Source organism: Epinephelus lanceolatus, chromosome 23, assembly GCF_041903045.1.
Source record: "Epinephelus lanceolatus isolate andai-2023 chromosome 23, ASM4190304v1, whole genome shotgun sequence".
Taxonomy (NCBI): Eukaryota; Metazoa; Chordata; class Actinopteri; order Perciformes; family Serranidae; genus Epinephelus; species Epinephelus lanceolatus.
Window position 1 is genome coordinate 13,985,930 of NC_135756.1, and position 17,532 is coordinate 14,003,461.

The 17,532-nt window shown below is 40.9% G+C and overlaps 1 protein-coding gene across 1 annotated transcript in view; it reads right to left on the reverse strand.

The window, feature by feature from the left end:
- The window catches only part of cacna2d1a (calcium channel, voltage-dependent, alpha 2/delta subunit 1a), a 173,328-nt gene that overhangs the window by 45,120 nt on the left and 110,676 nt on the right, over positions 1-17,532 (reverse strand). The window contains exons 10-18 of the mRNA XM_078164982.1: positions 17,283-17,382; positions 10,623-10,781; positions 10,012-10,116; positions 9,841-9,919; positions 5,886-5,935; positions 5,624-5,713; positions 3,368-3,430; positions 2,549-2,632; positions 2,367-2,441 (exon numbers count right to left, since the gene is read on the reverse strand). Of these exons, the coding sequence (XP_078021108.1) occupies positions 2,367-2,441; positions 2,549-2,632; positions 3,368-3,430; positions 5,624-5,713; positions 5,886-5,935; positions 9,841-9,919; positions 10,012-10,116; positions 10,623-10,781; positions 17,283-17,382 (805 nt within the window). The remainder of the gene's footprint in view (positions 1-2,366; positions 2,442-2,548; positions 2,633-3,367; positions 3,431-5,623; positions 5,714-5,885; positions 5,936-9,840; positions 9,920-10,011; positions 10,117-10,622; positions 10,782-17,282; positions 17,383-17,532) is intronic.

Consider the following 17,532-nt stretch of genomic DNA (forward strand, 5'->3'; position numbering starts at 1 on the left):
TGCGTTAGCATTTATCATTTACACGTAACAAGCGTTTTTCTCAACGCAAACGGAGATTTTCAAAAACGGCTTCCATAGTGATAGTTTTTAAAAATATTTGTTTCTATGGAGACATGTAAACAGGATAGACAGAGATTTTGGAAAACGATGATGTTGCAACCCAGTTCGCACATGCCCATTAGGCGCCCAGGAACCACAACAACAATGGCGGATATACAGTACAGGCCAAAAGTTTGGACACACCTTCTCATTCAATGCGTTTTCTTTATTTTCATGACTATTTACATTGTAGATTCTCACTGAAGGCATCAAAACTATGAATGAACACGTGGAGTTATGTACTTAACAAAAAAAGGTGAAATAACTGAAAACATGTTTTATATTCTAGTTTCTTCAAAATAGCCACCCTTTGCTCTGATTACTGCTTTGCACACTCTTGGCATTCTCTCCATGAGCTTCAAGAGGTAGTCACCTGAAATGGTTTTCCAACAGTCTTGAAGGAGTTCCCAGAGGTGTTTAGCACTTGTTGGCCCCTTTGCCTTCACTCTGCGGTCCAGCTCACCCCAAACCATCTCGATTGGGTTCAGGTCCGGTGACTGTGGAGGCCAGGTCATCTGCCGCAGCACTCCATCACTCTCCTTCTTGGTCAAATAGCCCTTACACAGCCTGGAGGTGTGTTTGGGGTCATTGTCCTGTTGAAAAATAAATGATCGTCCAACTAAACGCAAACCGGATGGGATGGCATGTCGCTGCAGGATGCTGTGGTAGCCATGCTGGTTCAGTGTGCCTTCAATTTTGAATAAATCCCCAACAGTGTCACCAGCAAAACACCCCCACACCATCACACCTCCTCCTCCATGCTTCACAGTGGGAACCAGGCATGTGGAATCCATCCATTCACCTTTTCTGCGTCTCACAAAGACACGGCGGTTGGAACCAAAGACCTCAAATTTGGACTCATCAGACCAAAGCACAGATTTCCACTGGTCTAATGTCCATTCCTTGTGTTTCTTGGCCCAAACAAATCTCTTCTGCTTGTTGCCTCTCCTTAGCAGTGGTTTCCTAGCAGCTATTTGACCATGAAGGCCTGATTCACGCAGTCTCCTCTTAACAGTTGTTCTAGAGATGGATCTGCTGCTAGAACTCTGTGTGGCATTCATCTGGTCTCTGATCTGAGCTGCTGTTAACTTGCGATTTCTGAGGCTGGTGACTCAGATGAACTTATCCTCAGAAGCAGAGGTGACTCTTGGTCTTCCTTTCCTGGGTCGGTCCTCATGTGTGCCAGTTTCGTTGTAGTGCTTGATGGTTTTTGCGACTCCACTTGGGGACACATTTAAAGTTTTTGCAATTTTCCGGACTGACTGACCTTCATTTCTTAAAGTAATGATGGACACTCGTTTTTCTTTAGTTAGCTGATTGGTTCTTGCCATAATATGAATTTTAACAGTTGTCCAATAGGGCTGTCGGCTGATGGTCCTAACCCCATTGATAAAGCAAGAAATTCCACTAATTAACCCTGATAAGGCACACCTGTGAAGTGGAAACCATTTCAGGTGACTACCTCTTGAAGCTCATGGAGAGAATGCCAAGAGTGTGCAAAGCAGTAATCAGAGCAAAGGGTGGCTATTTTGAAGAAACTAGAATATAAAACATGTTTTCAGTTATTTCACCTTTTTTTGTTAAGTACATAACTCCACATGTGTTCATTCATAGTTTTGATGCCTTCAGTGAGAATCTACAATGTAAATAGTCATGAAAATAAAGAAAACGCATTGAATGAGAAGGTGTGTCCAAACTTTTGGCCTGTACTGTATGCCGGGTTGTTTACGTTTTGTTAGCACTTCTGGGACTACTTACGAGCTTAGAAATGAACTTAGCACTGCTGCATCAGCATCACCGCTACATCTGCGCACAAAGACATCTGCTGTGCCCAATATTACTTGGTTCACAGCGTCCGTGGTTTAAGGTCCGCTAGAAACGACGGTTTTGGATCATTTTTATCACTAGCGCCAAGAGGAAAACAAATCACTGTGCATGCGCAGAATTTTTTCTTTGGTGTTGGACATATGGCGTAGTGCCACCTACTGGCCTGGCATGCTAATTGCAGCAAAAAGCTGCCGGGATATCGTTTTCACAACTGATCGTATAAACCCGGATTTTTTTTTTTAGACGGGATGAATAAAATCCGTTTTTATTTGTATCGGTATTTGTGTAAACAAGGCCCAAACTGGGGGCATGGTGACTAACTATGGATAAGCACCTCTTACAACCTCACTTCAAAAAAATCTATCTGTCCCTCTAATGAGAAATGTCCCTGTAAGCAAACTTCTGGTTGCTCTGAATTATAGTTGATTGATTTGACCTACCAGTGGCTGGAGATTAGGGTGGAGCAGCACATATCCGTTGGGGTCAATGGCAAAGTAGTAGCCATTTGGTCCAAACTACAGGGAAAATGAAAAAGAAAGGGAGATAGAACCCTGGTACTAAATATGACATCTCTTGTATATAAAGGCTGGTTTCTATGTGTTTATGTAGTGTGCACTCCTACAGTAAAGCGAGGCGTCAGTCTCTTGATATCATCCAGGGAGACATCAATCGCCATGACGCCCAAGATGAGCGGGTTTTGAGATTTCTGTGAGAAAACCACAGGGGAGAAAAAAAACAAAAGAGGAGGTCATTGGTAGAAAGACCAGCTTATGAGTCCTGTTGTTCTTTCTGGATGAGTCAAGTCCCACTGTGCACTCTGAGCGATTCCAAGGAAATGGGGTGCAATAGAAATCTGGACAGTCTCATTCCCAAAAGCGTCACATGCCGCCATGAGTCACTGACAAGGCATTTCCAGCCTTCCTTTTCAGCCGTAGCGGAGGTGACCCCTGAGTCCTTCGAGGTAGACATGTAAACTCATCTTGAAGCACTTAGCTACCGGATCATTTGTCTTTCTCTCTGATCTGCAGGTTTGATCCCTTTCTGATTTTTGCTTTATGACATCTCTTCCTGTGGAGGCACGTGGGAGAGCTCCGAGGGACCTCAGCGTCAACAAAGGATATAAGGAAGAGCCACAAGAAAGAGGAGGATGAAAGTAAAGGATGAGACGATAATTGAGAGTGTTCATGTTGTGTGTTTGCTGGGGGTTTTTTTAAGTCTGGTAAACATTACGGTGGGTCACGAAACCACAGACTTGAAACTCTCCCGTGGGGTCAAAGTGTCAGACGTACAGTAAATTTAGTCAGCAAGTCAAATGAGTGAATCAAGGAACAGAAATACACATGTTTAATATTAAAAAGCTTGTAATTACAAGAACTGTGTCAATAAAATGAATTAGCAAATTTGAATGTGCATGAAATGAGCGACATGTCTTGTGTGTTACCTTTGAGCCTGTGTTTGTCTTGTTGAAGACAGGCAGGGTGCCAGTGATCACCAGGCCAAGCTCCTGGAGGAGGAAACACACAGCATGTTGAATAGACATTAGCTATGTGAGCAAATCAGTCACATTCATGGCAGAAATTCACAGAATTCTTCATGATGTGTTTTCTATTTCTGTATTACTCCTCTGACTCCAAAAACAGAGAAAATTCTTAATGAATTTAAGTCATACGGGTCCACATTTAATGACAGCAAAACATCTGTTTCACACAACTTGTACAGGACAATCCAAGTCTCATTTATCTGGTCATATGCTCCGTACTTCCCAAACATACAGCCCTTTCTAACAAGGAACTGAATTAAAAGTGAAACCTATATATTCTCTCTTTAAAGCCAGATTCCATTGACAAAAACAGTAATTCTACCTTGCTGAACACAGGAGCTGCTGGGGTCTGTTTCAGAAAGCAGGGTTAACAAACTCTGAGTCTAACCCTGAACTCTGAGCTGACTAACCCTGAGATGGAAACTCTGATCAGAGTCAGCTCAATCAATGGAGCTATGATACTGCGATTCACCATGGCAACAGGTAAATAAAAAGCAGGACCTCCATTTTAAGTCAGTGGATGAAGAGATATTACTGCATGAATGTGCAGATTTATCTAAAAAAAAAAAAAAAAAGAGTCTAAGTCAGAGTTATTCCGTGTAATCCATTAATTCATCATTCGATAGATTTAAATATATTTGTAGCCTTCGGCTTTAATCTGACAGGGCAAGATGAAAAATACAGTTGAAGATTTAAAATATATATATATCAAAGACAGAGACATGATTGTACGCTTACAATCTGATCCAGTAATAATGTGTTTGGTGATTTGAACTTGAAAAGGCATTTAATCTTAGACTTCTATTGAATCTTTGGCCCAATAGTATTCAGTGGTTTTATTTCAGCTACTTAAATGTAAAATTGAAAAAAGCCACTGAAATTCTATGAAAACACATCAGGAATATATGCAGCCAACTCAAAAACTCAATTTCATTCTGCAGCTGCAACACAATCTTGCCCATTATAATTAATAACAAATAGTCTCCAATATTATGGGAATTATGTTCCATGAATGGGACAAATCACATCATCATTTTTACAATTTAAGCCTCAGATTTTTCTTCCAATCATTTTATTTTTATGAGGTAAACTGAAATGATATATTACATGCAATAAACATTCTAGTAAAAGTGCTTTAACAAACTGACAGCTGTCTTGTGTAAAGAGTCACAGTGTTACCTATATAAAAAAAGGAACTACCACAACTACCATCACAGAACCCATCTGCTATCATCAGATGACAATAGAGCATACATATACAGATATCTGTATCTGATAAAGACGTGACTTTGGTGTTTTAAAGGATTACTTCTGATTCACCAGAGTCACACAATAACAAACAAAATGCCAAACGAGGCAGCAGTTGACCAGCGACCCCAGTGTTAAGTGATGTAAAAATGACAATGGGGTTTGGCTTTGACGAGAGCAAAGGCAAGTTTTACTTTCCGTTCAGTTCCTCACCACAAAGGCATACAACTGGATAAATAAGCATTGGATTATACTGAACAACGTTTTGATATGGTTTTGCTGCTGTTTAAACATGGTCCCCTATAACTTCAATTCTTCTCTCTTTTTGGATTTTTCGTTCACCATGGAAGCATGCGAGAAAACATTTCTCACAAATTCAACCCAACACAGGGTGAGACACAGATATTAAAATGGTCATCAGGGGGTTGAAGTATTCAAGTATTCAACAAGATGTTTACCGTAACAGAAGGCAGAGACGTTTCTGCTGGTGACGAGGTCAACGCAGTCACAAACGTTGTCAACGTTTTATCAGTAAACGGATGACAATGTCCAAACCATTTGGCTCAGTTTACCAGACTGGTTTCTTATCTACACTGTCGCCTAAAAGTTAATCTTGACAGCCCCCAAAAAACCTGATTGATGCAGCGTTTTTGAAATAACGTTCATGTGTCCTTTCACAAACACTGCTGGAACAGGGTTGAAGTCGAGTTTACCGGGATGACAAACAGCGAATGTTTAGCACAATTAAACAAGACTTATCTGGAATTCTTCATCTGACACTAAACAGATTTCTTCTCATTCTTGCAGAGCTTCTCATTTGGCAACAAATGCCAGTTTCTTTCCCCCACACTTGCCTCAAAGTGCGTCCTGTCTTTACATAAACTCTGTCTGTCCAAACATGTGACATACCAGTGCGTCCAGGTAGACGTTGGTCCACTGAACCTGCTTGGCCCTTCTGTCAGCCTTCACCATAGGCCTGCCCAGAACATCCAGGTACTCCTGCAAAGACGGACAACAGACTCAGCATGTGATTCAGTCATTCCACCACAAGAGGGCACAATACACAACTGGTTCAGTCAGCCAAGGAGAGAACTGGAATGACACAGAAGCACAGTAGCAGCCATTTACAGATACACAGTGTATTCATGGTGGTGTTGCAATGTGCATTTACCTGAGTGTTGATCCTGATAGCACCTATAGATGGGATCTCATAGTAATACCCTGAGACAAAGATATAAGTTCATTATAACACCCATTATCAAACTTTCTCTGCATTGTCATTTATCTACCTCAGATTTTCAACCCTGTATTCTTTATTGAGTTTTCTGAATTCTTAACCAATGTTGTCGATAAAGTACGATACATTTTGATCTGGTCTTTAATCAGTTATGTTCATCTACCCTGGACATGGTTGCTCTACTGGCCTTAAAAGAGCCTGTAGAAAAGTGGAACGGAGGAGGAACGGCAGGTTCATTACGCACTGCTAAAAGAACTGCTAATTTCATACAGTTTTACGGTAAAGGAATCCGGGGACCATTATTTCTTACAGCTGACCACTGTCAACCAGCATAATCCCGCAGACGTTTCCTCTTCCTCTTCTGAAAGCTGCTAGTGGTACTATACAAGGAAAACCTACCTAATGAAAATGGGCATTGTGTAATTAAGAATAGGAAGAAGAAGAAGATATACTTTATCAAGTTCAAGTTCAATATTTTTTCTCACTCTGTTGTCATATACACACAGGCCTGAAATACACACACATGAACAAACAGGACCTGCTCATGCATTAAATGGACAGATGTCAGAGCAAGGGGCCTGCATGGTAAGGTAAGGTAAAACTTTAACGTCCCCAAGGGGCAATTTGAGATACAGACAGTAGTCATGAGTACAACAAGACAGACAGTGCAATACATAACACAGTATCACACACTGTCAGGGGTAAATCATGGACATTAGTGGTCACTGCTGGTTAAGATAAGCAGACAAGCAGATAAGTGATAGCAGACGGGACTAAGGATGATCTGTAACACTTAGTGCTGCATTTAAGGTGGCAAAACCTCCGCCCTGATGGAAGCATCTGAAACTCAACGTGGAGAGGATGTTGAGAGTTGGAGACAACCATGAACAGAGCAGCTGGGTGTTAAGTGCCTTGTTCGAGGGCACCTAGGAAGCAAACTGGCACCTCTCCAGCTACCAGTCCAGCTACTTGGTGCAGATGGTGACTTGAACTGGTGACCCGATGGTTCCCAACCCAAGTCCCTATGGACTGAGCCACTGCCGCCAAACCTTGCCTACCTATTACTTCAAACGGACTGAAACAAACTTTGAGATGCAGTGGTGCAGTGGTTAGCAGTGTTGCCTCACAGCAAGAGTTCCTAGTTTGAACCGTGGGGTGGGGAATCCCTTCTGTGTGGAGTTTGCATGTTCTCCCTGTGTCAGCGTGGGTTTTCTCCAGGTACTCCAGCTTCCTCCCACAGTCCAAAGACATGCAGGTTAACTGGTGACTCTAAATTATCCGTAGGTGTGAATGTGAGTGTGAATGGTTGTCTGTCTCTATGTGTCAGCCCTGTGATAGTCTGGCGACCTGTCCAGGGTGCACCCTGCCTCTCGCACAATGTCAGCTGGGATAGGCTCCAGGCCTCCATGACCTCTAACAGGATAAGCGGTTATGGAAAATGAACGACTTTAAAGGCTGCTCATTAGTGTTTTTGATGATGTAAAACAAAGATGTGGACAAATCAAATAAACTATTTTGCATTTTGTGTTTGTCAGATGGTCATAATTAAATACAAAGACTCTTTTTTAAATTATTAAATTTGGATTTAGTTCTGATGTCAGGCCTAGTCCTTTTGTCCCCCTTCATTGACCAGTTAGTGCATACACATGTGAACAATATAGACATGTTTACCAATGCAAAAAAATTGCATTTTGTGTTTGTCAGATGGTCATAATTGAATACATAGACTGCTTTTTAAATGATTACATTTGGATTTAGTTCTGATGTCAGGCCTAGTCCTTTTGTCCCCCTTTATTGACCAGTTAGTGCATACACATGTGAACAATATGGACATATTTACAGATGAACAGATGGTTCTGATGTCCAAAACATGAAAGGAAAATGATAAGTCAGAGGAGACAGCATGTGAAGAAAGAAAAAAGAATTAAAAAAAACAATTAAATTAAAAATGATGAAGACAAGGAGAAGGCAAAAAGACAGGAAGGGGGGAATTAAAATAAATAAGAGTGTGTGATCTGTGGGCTTTGCAGGATGGGTTTGTTTTAGTATCATTAATTCTTCTTATTCATACATACACATGACCAACTTGGACGAGTTTGAGCAGATTATTTCCTGTGAATATTACATCAGAGATAAATTCTCCTGATAATTTCAGGAACTCTTGATACAACTATCTATCCACAACTATTTGTTAATCTTCCTAATCCTTGGCCATTGCTCTGTTAGCTCTTTTGTTGTTATAACTGCGTACTTTTCTAATACAGGGCGTGGCTGTTTAGCAGAGGGTGAAGGCTCTGTGAATATAGCTGTGCTCTGGCCTCACATAATCTTGGTACTCGCTCATTCATTCATTCATTTTTTGTAACTGCTTATCATGTTGGGGGTCATGGGGGTCTGACATTGGGCGAGAGGCAGGGTACACCCTGGGCAGGTCACCAGATCACAGGGCTGACACATAGAGACAGACAACCATTCACACTCACATTCACACCTTCGGACAATTTAGAGTCACCAGTTAACCTGCATGTCTTTGGACTGTGGGAGGAAGCTGGAGTACCCTGAGAAAACACACGCTGACATGGGGAGAACAGTTGAGTATCCCTGCCCTAATTACATAGGCTACAGTTACATGATGGCTTCTCATTTGGAATGAAATAAATCTGAATGAAATTCGGAATTAAAGTCTTTCCAGGTAGTTTACATGGGAAATATTCATTCCGAATGAGGGTTTACACGGGAGATCAGTTTAATCACCTTTATTCAGGTCTGTGCAAGGTTTGGGGCAGGGAAGGTTTCTGATTGGATAGGGGGCGGGGCGGATGTTACATGTTTACGTTTACCAGAAGAAAACACTGTAGTCCTCGCTCCGGATAACAAGATGCTTGACAACGACGTTCTTAGTGCCTTTTTCGGGCGTGTTTTGCTTATATTCTTGAAGCAGCAGTACGACAACAACCTTGTTCTGCTAATGCTTCATCTGTTGAGGAGGAGAAGGGAGGTAGAAGGTCGAAGAAGGGAGATAGAAGACTGTGCTGTGGCGAATGGAAACCGGTGAGTGCAACGAGTCCGACTGCTCTATCTCAGCCCGTTGCTATGCAGCCCGTTGCTATGCGCGCTATATATGTCATCGCGCTAGAAGGGCAAGGAAACGAGCATGTGCAGAAAGACCGGAATGAACTTAAAGAGGAACGAGTGTATACATGCACATAAAATTCTTTCATTCGGAATGACAAACGGAATAAACCACCCCCTTTAATCGGATTTAATTTTCAATCGGAATGACCGTTTACATGACCACTTTTAATCGGAATGGCCTTTCATTCCGATTAAAGATGGAATTAAACTGTCCATGTAAACGTACTGATAGCCTGGTAAGACCATCCTGTTGACGTGAGGTCAATATTCTGTTTCGCTCTCTGTATCAGTCTGGACTTGGTGTTGCTCCAAACACTTTCCAGGAATTAAAATCCAATCAGGGGCAATTAGGGACCGGCACTGTAGTTGACAACGTAAACAGCAAGTCAGGGATTGCGTCGTAGTTGATGACGTAAAGGAACAGTAATGGCAGTTCCGAAAGCAGCAAGCACTAACTCTGACATTAGTAAACACAGTCAATAACAACAATCAGACAAGAACAAGAGTATGTACTTGCAGAGTTTCTCTGAGAAAAAGACTTGAAAGACTTTTCCGACTGAATTCGTCAAATGGTTGATTTAACAACTGGCTTGGTGATGCAGAAGATATTTTATCACAGACCTGTCAATCATTTTAACTGTAATACTGTTTACATGTGGATCACAGTTGGGCCCTTCAATTATTTCCTTCATTATCTTACAGAAGACGACGCATCAAATATGTGATCAGCTGTATATCTAATGCAATCTTGTACCTTTATTAGCGCAGGCCATCCACTGTATTGGTCCTTTGTCATAGTTGTGTTGACCTACTGAAAATGTAAAGATGCGCACCTGTGAGGAGAAGAAAAGTAAAAGTCTGAACATGACAGAGAGCAAAGACTGCTACATTTTCATCTCTGAACATCTTGTGTCCACAGTCCTACCGCTTGCTTTGGGTTGTATTTTTCAAAGATCTCCTCCGCCCTCTCTTCCCCTCCATCGGTGAAGAGCATGATAATCTTGTTACAGTTGGCCCTTGACACATTCTCCTGGGGGACACAAAGGCAAAACAGTTTTTATTTCAAGCACTATTTAACCAAGGAAACACATTCTTAGTGTTCAAGAAGAGGCTGCAAAAAGAATTCAAGGCTAATGTCTCTTTATGCGGTTACAGGAGACGGCAGGGGAAACATGAAACAATATGTGCAGTGTCCAGAAACAACCACAAGAGGGCGACACATACTCACTTTATCAGAGCACCACTGGGCTTGAGATGTCAGAGTCCTACAGTATGTTCCACCATTATTTTAATGTGAATGAAAATGTTAAATTAAATGACCATGAATTAAATCAGACTGTAAAGTAGATTTCACATGGTTTCATCAAGCCTCTGGGCTGGTCTGCATATTCCAGGGGACATTGTTGGATAATCAAGCACAACAGATTGTCAGCGACGTCCTCAATGTTGTCATCCCTACCACCACACACACACTCCTACGCCCTTATGCTAGCCAGATACCACACTGATATTCCCCCACGCACGCCGACACTTTACCTGCACAAGCTGCTCGAAGGCCAGCTTGAAGCCGCTTTTGTAGTTGGTGATACCCTTGGCTGTGATGCTCTGCACGGCGTCTTTCAGCATCCTCTTGTTGCGGACGTTGGCCTGCACCAGGTTCTCGAAGCACGCCGCGTACGAGGCCTTGTCATTGAACTGGAGGGGAAGAGGGAAGGAGGGATGACGGGAGGTGGAGGAAAGGCACTTGCACATATTTGCGGTTAAATATGTGGCCTGGTTTCCCTTCGTTACGGAGGCATGCGGTCATAGAGGATTGGCTTAAAATGAGGTATTTTAAGACACAGATTCCATTTTATATCAGATTAAATAAAACACTGACGACATGCTATGAAGTAATCTAGTTAAACACAACTTTTTGGGCTTTGTGGTTGCAAAAATTTGTCATGTGTGAAATGAAATCAGTCTTAATCAAATTCTGCACAGACCGAAGGGAGCTATAGGAGCAGAAGGAAGGATTGGCAGGAGAGCAGGTAGGGATGTGCAAACAGTGGCATAAGGAGGTAAAAAAACAACAACAACAAAAAAAAAAAAACAAAGACTTGATTATAGAAGGATTATGCCTCAGAGACAGACATTACTGTAACTGGATAAATTACATTCACACAGCTCTACATGTAAAGAGTCCTCAGATTAATATTGGCGAATAGTTAATGTGGAGGAACAGATGGAACCCTATCAGTTCATGCACACACACACACACACACACAAATATAAACCTATACACAAACACAGCATCTATGGAGGGCTGGGACATGGCTCATTAATACCTAACATCTGTTTTGGCCTTGACTGCAGCCCTCCAATCATGATCGTGTGCACAACACACATAAACAAGTCCACACACACACACACACACGGGGTGGTGCACAAATATTGCTTTTACAGTGCCTCTATCATTTCTTGCAGCATAAGTTCGAATATCTGCAGATACTTACTGATCTCATACACCGAACAAAATGCACCATAGCTAAAAGTCTAGGTGGAATTCTCAAGATGAAAACCAGACTTCTCACTCGGGCTACATAAAATGTCAAACTTGACTGACAGAACAGTGGAGATGGCACTTGAAAGGGATTTAAACTTTCCATTCTCCGAGTACAATGACAAGGGCAGCTACAAAGACACGTTTTCGGGATGAGTGACGGTATTGTCAGCTTTTAAAAAGGTAGTCAGCACTTTAAAGCGAGTTGCAAAAGCAGTAGCGTAAAAGGCAAAGAAACCCACATATTCCACGTGTATGAGCCACAAAGTAACAGCAGAAGCAAGAAGACATGTCTCAGAGATCATCGCAACATATGCAAAACACAGAGTGGAGATATGAAGGTTAATACCAAAACGCTACGAGATAATAAGGACGACAGAAGCTGGGATCTTCAAGCAAAGAACACAATTTCACACAATGGATGTGTCACCTCCTTGCTACCTTCCTCTGTTCCCATGGGGCTTTGTTTTCAGAGCGCCAAAGGATGCTGCAGTTCACATTGACTGGTTCCAACTATTCAACATGTTGGCGGAAGTTTCAGGGCAACTACTGCCAAGATATTTGTCCTCTAAACAGACGCACGCCTACACACACAACAATAAAAACACGGTGCTTTAGAACTTGATCTGACTTACAATACTCATCTTAAAATATCTCAGACACAGTAATAAAAGCTCAAAGTGTATGTGGGCATGTTTTTTATACTGTATATGTTTTTGAATATAAAAAAATAACTCAGATTTACAGTCACTATTGTTGTTCTGTACTGCTGCTACTACCTTTTTATTGCATACACACACACAGTCTCGATCTTTCCGTTACTTGAGATGAGAGAATTAGCCTACTCCAAAGATCAACATGAACTCAACTTACTAAACTCAAACAACTATCTTAGAACACGCACACTCTTGTCCCTGTATTAGTACCAAATTATCGTAGATATAGAAACATATATGCCTCATTGGTAGCTGGATTGTATGTCAACATCGTGGCCATATTGGAGACCGCAGGCCTGTTAACAAATGCAAGTCAATAGAGGAGCTGCGGTTTCTCTGGATAAAAAAGCACTATAAAATTTGGTAACACTTTACTTGAAGGTATCTACATAAGGGTGACATGACACTGTCATGAACTTGTCATAAACATCATGTACATGTCATAAATATTTATGACTGCTGTCATTAAGTGTCATTCGGTTTTTGAAATGACAAGTTGACATTGTTTGGGTTGTCTTGATTATGACAACTTGACATTAATCAAAGTGACATTACCAGAAGTTGTCTTTGTCATGACAAGTTGACATTAAATTTGTTTGGGATGTCCTTATTATGACAACTTGACATTAACCAGGATGACATTACCAGAAGATGTCTTTATCTTAATGTCAAGTTGTCATTATAAGGACATCCCAAACAAATTTAATGTCAACTTGTCATGACAAAGACAACTTCTGGTAATGTCACTTTAATGTCAAGTTGTCACAATCAAGACAACCCAAACAATGTCAACTTGTCATTACAAAAACGAATGACGCTTAATGACAGCAGTCATAAACATTTATGACATGTACATGATATTAATGACAAGTCGGTTTTTGTAATGACAAGTTGACATTGTTTGGGTTGTCTTGATTATGACAACTTGACATTAATTAAAGTGACATTACCAGAAGTTGTCTTTGTCATGACAAGCTGACATTAAATTTGTTTGGGATGTCCTTATAATGACATCTTGACAATAACATAAAGACATCTTCTGGTAATGTCATCCTGGTTAATATCAAGTTGTCATAATAAGGACATCCCAAACAAATTTAATGTCAACTTGTCATGACAAAGACAACTTCTGGTAATGTCACTTTAATTAATGTCAAGTTGTCATAATCAAGACAACCCAAACAATGTCAACTTGTCATTACAAAAACCAAATGACACTTAATGACAGCAGTCATAAATATTTATGACATGTACATAATGTTCATGACAAGTTGGTTTTTGTAATGACAAGCTGACATTGTTTGGGTTGTCTTGATTGTGACAACTTGACATTAATCAAAGTGACATTACCAGAAGTTGTCTTTGTCATGACAAGATGATAGTAAATTTGTTTGGGATGTCCTTATTATGACAACTTGACATTAACATAAAGACATCTTCTGGTAATGCAATCCTGGTTAATGTCAAGTTGTCATTATATGGACATCCCAAACAAATTTACAGCAGTCATAAACGTTTATGACATGTACATGATGTTTATGACAGGTTTATGAAAGTGTCATGTCATAGTTATGACAGTGTCATGTCACTCTTATGTAGATACCTTTAAGTAAAGTGTTACCTAATTTTTTTTTTAATCAATTTAAATGAGTGGTCTTACATTCAAGGGTGTATAAGCTATGTGCACCAGTGAAGTAGAATCTAGTTATTTAGGCTGTAAGTGCTCAAGAGCAAAGTGTATGTTAGGCTTATATAAACTGAGTAATTTACATAGTGGAAAATAGTTTCATGTCATGAGGAATTTCAAAAATTTGGGGTTTTGGATTTGGCTTTTTCAATGCTTGTGGAGACATCCCTATTTATCATTATTTCATGTGGAAGTAGACAACTTTTAACTCTACTTTAAAAAATATAATTTAATTTAATTGAACTTTATTCAAAAAACCCTCACAGGGACCCTACTTGTCACCGTTCGCACGAAGGCATTATAAGTGTGTGACACATTACATTATCTTACATATTAAGAAGCGGCATCTATGTATGCATGTCTATGGTCACAGTAACATACTGGTATGAGAAAGGAAGCAGAAGAGATCATTTACAGACTCAGAGGCCAAACAGAGATATTGATTATACATACTCATCAATTACACAATTGAATTATCAAAGGCTGTTACAGATTGTACCTTCAAAAAGCTTCAAAATGCCTCTGGATGGTCTACAAACTGAGCTGCATGCCATCAATACACTTATTACGCTGATGCACCATTTCATTACCTTCAAAAGCCCTTTTACTTAGCTGATTTGAAAATTCAAAAAAACAAAAACACAAACCACTGCTTTATTAAGGGAAGTGGAAGAAAATGTAATTAATGGTTCATTTGAGAAGAAGGACAAAGAGGAGGTAAATACGGATTGAGTTGGAGATTTCAGATAGAGCGTAGGAACATTCAAGTACATGATGCATCCAGCGCCAAAGATGCAATTAAATGGATAGTTTGAAACTGTGCATCTCTAGCATCCCACATGAGGAGTTTTTAGCTAGACAGACACACTGTATGTTGAAGGTATGCAAGTGCTTTCTAAAAAGAGAAGAAACACTGGTGATTCATGACCAATTTGCACACAAACAAAATCATAGAAATGCAAGTTTGTGATGTGACATTTGATCAGAAAAGAGGCTTTTATGGCTTTAAGGGATCTGAGATAAAAGAGGGCGCAAGTGTTACTTGAATGAGTAAACAATGACCAGCGGGACCAGACTGGCCGAAACACATGCTCTCACTCAGTGGATGGATGATGTCACTTTGTGGTTGATTAGGGCCTGTCCCATTTCTACCGCTTATATCTTCCACTTGGGATTGAGTGCCCTCCTTTGCAAGATAACCCTTGATGAGGGAAGTGAGAAATATTAGGGTAGAGATCTTTCCCTAAGAAATGGGACACCGCTTCATGCAAATCGGCATGGCCGGCATGCAGGCATACATCATGCGTAGTAGCGACGCAATGAAAATGCCGGCTCCAGCGCTTGTGTTGTGTGTCTTCTAGTTCTGATTGATTTTGTTCGGGTAAGTCGATTTGTTTAAATATTTTGACGCTGTGTTCAACCGAGTTGCTGATGAGGTTATGCTAGTCCAAACATCTGTTGTTTGTATAGCCTATATTCTGATTGTACAGTGACAAATTCTTTTCCAAAACTTGCTGAAGTTGAAGACTTCATCTTCCACTTCGTTGAAAGTGTGGGTCGGGGCGGATTTTAAGTGTAACCACTTCCACTACCTCAATTCTGTTTTGGGACACCACTAGCCTAAACGTGAACGCACACAAGTGCAAGTGGGTATTTCTAGGGGAAGTGTGGGTATTGGGACTGGAGGACGACACTTGAATGGTTTCCTCCAGTTTGTTTTGCTACCGAAGCGAACGTTAGCTAATGTGCTAAAAAGTTAGCGTTACGGAGAAATCAATCTTCCTCCTAATACCTCCCCAGTTTCTGATGAGGTGGACATGATAACCCTTAATACACATAACGTTATTCATCCCTACAACAGGAAATACTTTTCCCCGAACCTGATATGAAGTGTGCGCTGCACGAGAGCATTTTTGTCGATCGCCTCTGTCCAGTCCTTTCGTCTTATCCTATTTAACCATAGTTGACTTTGTTTTCGTTGACGCGCTCCTTCTATTCTGGCTCCCAACAACACAACAAGACAACATTTTAAGACTCCTATGTAGCCTACAGCCCTGTGGTGGCGAGTCGTGTTTTGCCTCCAGCTAATAAAATGACGTGATTGTGACGTCTGCCCTAAAAGGGTCTATCTATTTCAGGGACTACTTGGCGAAAGAATTGGTCATAATCTGTACTCACATTCACTTTCCCATTAAAGTAATGGAAAAAGGGCTGCCACTAGTCTCATAAAGGGGAGGGGCAGTGACACGGATACAGGAATTGAATCTAAAATGGGCCGTCTCGGTTTATCGACCGTTTGAGTGTTGCCTAGCAACAGCATAAATTGGTGCTTCTCAAGGCTCAAAATAAAGTTAGAGTGGTGGTATTCGTATTTCAGTCCTGGAAATCATTTCCAGTGTGATTGCTTACAATACGTCTGCTCATGAATTCCTCCGATACAAGGAAATAACCACTGTAACCACTTAAAACCGTGTTATTTTTCTTCCCACAACTAATATTGCTCAGAAACATGAATCTGACTTATGCAGCCGGTGACGGAGCTTTAAATGATGATGGATGAATATTTCCTCAATCCCCCTGTCAGTAACTCCTTTGGTGCCAGAGATTCCTACAGAATTTCAAATAGGCCGGCCCCTTTTCCATTTCATGCCACTGATTCAAAGTATGGGTCATAAATACAGCAGCACACATTCATTCGTCAAACTTATCTTGTGGCATTTCAGGGTTTGCTCAAGCTGTGTCATGTGTTAGCTCTATTAGACACACATACTTGGATTCAGCTCTGATGCTCTTGAGACACGTCGCTCACACACACCCAGACACACACACACACACGCGCGCACACACACATTTACTGTGTGCATTATAAATATACGCACAGATACTCTGAGTCAGACAAATGAGCACACAAGCGTGCATGCATACATGCACATATGAAGCCGCGATAAAGATCCATCCATGTGCTGCAGTCGCTTGAAAGGTCACTGCCATGTTTAAACCAATGACTCAAACTGCGGGAGTAAAGCTACTCAAACAGGCAAGCCACAAATATGTCCACATTAACATTCAGCCTTGTGTGCACCTGGAAATTCAATACACATACAGAATCATAAGAACTGCACTGACAGGATTATACAGGGAAAAAAACTAAAAGAGACAGAAATTTGAGTATTTATAAAGCAAATATTAGTATGAGCTGCATTTACTTCGACTGGGGATGAAATTTCAGCATTAGCTGCATGAGTACTCACATAGACCACGTTCACGTAGTCGTCATCAGAGAGGGTCTCCAGCATCTTGCTGACAGACGTGCGGATGAGTTTGAGGGTGTAACCCGAAACGCTGCCACTCCTGCAGTTTGGAAAAAACACATCATCGTATATAAAAACATGTCTGTGCTCCTCTGCTCCCTGTTGCCACCACAGACAGATAAGAAAATGGATAGATGGATAAATAAACCTTATTTGTTTTGAAGGAAAACAATTTCTATCTGATAATTTG